The 3,766-nt window shown below is 53.8% G+C and overlaps 1 protein-coding gene across 1 annotated transcript in view; it reads right to left on the minus strand.

The window, feature by feature from the left end:
* PUS3 (pseudouridine synthase 3) overlaps positions 1–3,423 on the minus strand; it is a 3,601-nt gene extending 178 nt beyond the window's left edge. The window contains exons 1-4 of the mRNA XM_035897487.1: positions 2,577–3,423; positions 821–1,386; positions 271–461; positions 7–136 (exon numbers count right to left, since the gene is read on the minus strand). Coding sequence (XP_035753380.1) covers positions 7–136; positions 271–461; positions 821–1,386; positions 2,577–2,963 — 1,274 coding nt within the window. The 5' untranslated portion in view covers positions 2,964–3,423. The remainder of the gene's footprint in view (positions 1–6; positions 137–270; positions 462–820; positions 1,387–2,576) is intronic.
* Positions 3,424–3,766: the final 343 nt, after the last annotated feature.

Below are 3,766 nucleotides of genomic sequence, written 5' to 3' on the forward strand. Positions count from 1 at the left end.
CCCAGCCCCGCGCCCTTGGGGCGGGCCAGCAAGGGCTTGTAGGTGCGGGCTTTGATGCCTTCCACGAAGCCGCTGACCTGGCTGCAGAGCGGAGGCTTCCTATCTCCCCAGAGGACGGTCGTGCTGTTCCCTGGGCCTGTGATACAGTTGGAGAAAAAAAAAAAAAAAACCAGGAGTTTGAACAATCTATTTAATTACCCCTTTCCTTCATGTTCTTTTTTTAAACCAGTTACCCCCATCCCAAGGCACTGCCACAAAACCATCCCTTACTTTTTCCAGCAGCCACGGGAGCAGCGTCTAACCCTTGCAACATGTTATGTAGCACTTGAGTTTTGACCGCGTGGTTGGCCCAGAGCTGCTGTAGGTGGGTAACGTTGAACTCCTGCACTTCTCGGTCGTAGAGCCACTGAAGGTTTTCGAATTCGCAGTCGTACAGGACGAGGGGAAACTCAACTGCCATGCTAGGGGAAAAGGAGAGGCGGCGTTACCTGCCCGGAGGGCTGCTGTGACAAAAAAGGCTCCTGCAGCAGCCTGTTGGCCTGTCCTTTCTGTTGAAAACAGCCCTGTTTTTTACAGAACTCCTCTTTCCAATAAAAACTGAATTCATTTTAACCGAATACCAAGGACGAAAGCCATTGAAAGCTCGTCCGAGAGCAAGAAGAACAGGATCCTTACGGATCCCTCCCAGCGAGGCCGCTGGCAGCTTCCACATTGTGAGAGACTGTTTTGCTGGCTGGCAGAGAAGCGGCTTGCCAGTGGCACTTTGTGTGCAGCGTTGCTTCAAGAAACAGCCCGGGAGGCTTTCCCAAGCGCTCTGTACCTGTACTGCGGTTTTCGGGGGTTCTTCTCCACATCCAGCAGCTCGTCGATGATCTCGGGGCTCTCCATCCCCTGGCCGATGAGGAAGAGGATCGCCATCATGCAGCGGACTTGGTGATACAGGAACGCCTGCCCTGTCACTTCAAACTGGCACAGGTGGAAGGGATCCTGCAGCCCGGTTTCTCCTTCTCTCTCCACCCACGTCACTCCGGCGCTGAGGATCGTTCTCTGGAAGTTGACCACCCCGTTGGCGACGTCCATTTTACACAGGTTACGGAAATCGTGGGTCCCCACGTACCTCTGGGCTGCGGCGTGCATGAGGGCCACGTCCAGGTCGGCGCAGGGGAAGAAGTAGCGGTAGGTCCTCTTGAGGCAGCTGAACCGGGCGCTGAATTCGGGCTCCACGGGGGCCCAGGCCAGCACCCGAATGTCAGGCGGGAGCACCCTGTTGAGAATGTGGGTGTAGCGGAGCTCCTCCTCCCCCTCGCTTCTGCCTTCCGAGTCACCCTCGTGGCCATTCAGCTTCTTCCCCTCCGACAGGTTTGAGCGGAGATCTAGGGAAATCACCTGCAAAATGAGGAAAGCCAGGATTAGTCAGGATTAGATCGCAGATGGGCGTATTCGGCCTGCCAAGCCAAGTCTTCCTACACCGCTGTGAAATAAATTCAGGATCTCCTACAGATGAAGGTGTCTTGAATCAGGCGCTCCTACCACTCCTTCCTGTGGGTAGAGCTGCAAGTGCCTCTGCTGAGGTTCCTAGCAGATGCTATGGATTCCTTTAATAAAACAGAGAAAGTTGCAGGCTGCCTACATAGCCTGGTCTTGAAACAGCTTCAACTTAGTCACTGGTTTTAGGGTATAATGTGCTTTTTTTTTTTTTTTTTTTTGTGCTGGAGGTGATGACTTGAACCCAGCCAACAGTCTGGGAAACCTGGTGTGGGAGCAAGTTAATTAACGCTGCAAGTGCCTGTGCACTTTAAAGGGCTCAAGAAAAGGCGGCCCCTGCCCTTATTTCGTGCAGCTCATCTTGTGAAGGAGAGCAGGCTGCCCACCCGAGCCAAAACCACCCTGGTGAGGCAAGGACTAAGCCAGCTCCGCTTCCAGAGCCGGGAGGGAAGGAGTCTGGCCCGAGAGCGGAGCCGTGGCGGCACAGGACAGGCTGCGCTTTCCCCGGTGGCTCAGCCAGCCTGATGGCTCCGTGCCCACCGAGCGGGCCGGCTCGTTCCCCTCCCTCCGGCTCCCACTCCCACGCTCCCTTCCGCTAGCTGCGGCTCCCCCCAGACCCTTCTGCGCAGGAATTCAGCTGCCTGACTCCGCAGGAAGCTATCCAGTTCTTGGATTTTTATTTTTTTGGGAGGGGGTATGCAACTGAAATCAGCTGAGAGGGCTCTGCCAAGCGCTGCAGTCGGCGCAGGAAGAGCAACAAGTGCATCTGCGGAGGAAGGGGCACTTTTTTTGGCAGCGCTGAGCTGTTGGGGAAGCTGCAGTCTAAAATGCATTTCATCCTCTCAAAACAGGCCCCTGGAAAAAAACCTAGCACTAGTATGGAAAAAAGTAGCACTAATAAATACTTTGAGGGTCTGAAGTCATCGTTCCACGTGCCATCGGCCGGCTCGCTTTCAGGTTTAAAAGCTTTTAAAAACCAAATCCAACCTCTGCTGTCTGGGCTCGTCACTGTGGGACACTAATCCCAGTGGATCTCCATCCCACACAGGAGCCCAGAAATCCGGGAAAGCCTGGGGCGTGGGGATCCTGACCTGTCCAAAGGCACTGACTCCTTTGTCCGTCCGTCCGCAGCGGTGGTAGTTGGAGGTCTGTCTGTCGTCTACCAGCCGCGTCTTCTTCAAGGCCTCAAACAGTTTCTCCTCGATGGTGTTGCTGGTGTTCTCCTGGCTGGCAAACCCCTGGTAGCCCCAGCCCAGGTAGGCGATCTTCAGCGCCACGTGCCTGCGGCCATAGGCGCCAAAATCAAATGGTCTTTGCTGGCGTTTCTTGGCTTTCCCGGGGGCCGAAGAAGCCTCTCTTCTCCCAGCGTCCTCCTTGTCCTCTCGGAGCTTCTCCTGCAGCTGCTTCACCTCCTCTTCCAGCTCCTGCACCCTCCTCAGGAGTCGTTCCTGATCAGCGACTGCGCTCCCCTCGGCCATAGCCGCTGTCTTGGAGCATTAATTAGTCACTGGTAGCTCCTCGGGGCCTGCAGAAAAAGAAGGAAATCAGGGGGTTTGCCTTTTTATGTGGCTTTTATTACACCTAGAGGCAAATTTCATTACAATTAGAGGTAAAATAATTGTTACCCGTGGAATAATGATTTATTTTTTCACCCCTCAGTGTTCTTAGCAGAGCATGGGAAGGGCCCAGGGGGCTCAGCTCTGACTGCTTCACCTTACTCAAGTCTTTTTTTTTTTTTTTTTTTTTTTCTTCCCCCTACCACCTATGTTCTTCCTTTAGTGCTTTTTGGATAATGAACCTTTTGAATTAGGACTCTTCTTGCAGCGTGTTTTTGTGAAGTGTCTGGTATGTTCATGCCATATGAATAATATGATAAATGCTGTTCGTGGCGCACGCGTGTCCTGTGGACATTGCGCTCCATTGTTATGGTAAGTGGATGCACTTGATCTCCTGGAGGGGAGTGCTGGCTTAAAACTCCCATTTCTCCAACCCGCCCCGTTAGTACTTTTATATAGAACGTAATTCATTTTAGCCTAGTTCTCCAGCGGGAATTTGGGGGTTGCATCAGAGGGGGGGCTTTAGGGTTTTACTTCCATTATTTCCATAGGGAAGGAGCCGTCTGTTGGGAGCGGGAGGTTTCGCAGCGCAGCCGGGGCTCCGAGCCCTCCACCTGAGTAACCCGCAACCTAAATCGACGCCCGTCACCCCGAGGAGTTGAGAGCTGGAGCCCGCTTCGCATCTTTAGCCAGCTCGAAATCGCCGCAAGAGATTAACCGCGCTT

Source organism: Egretta garzetta, unplaced genomic scaffold, assembly GCF_000687185.1.
Source record: "Egretta garzetta isolate BGI_Z169 unplaced genomic scaffold, ASM68718v1 scaffold207, whole genome shotgun sequence".
In the NCBI taxonomy this organism is placed as follows: domain Eukaryota; kingdom Metazoa; phylum Chordata; class Aves; order Pelecaniformes; family Ardeidae; genus Egretta; species Egretta garzetta.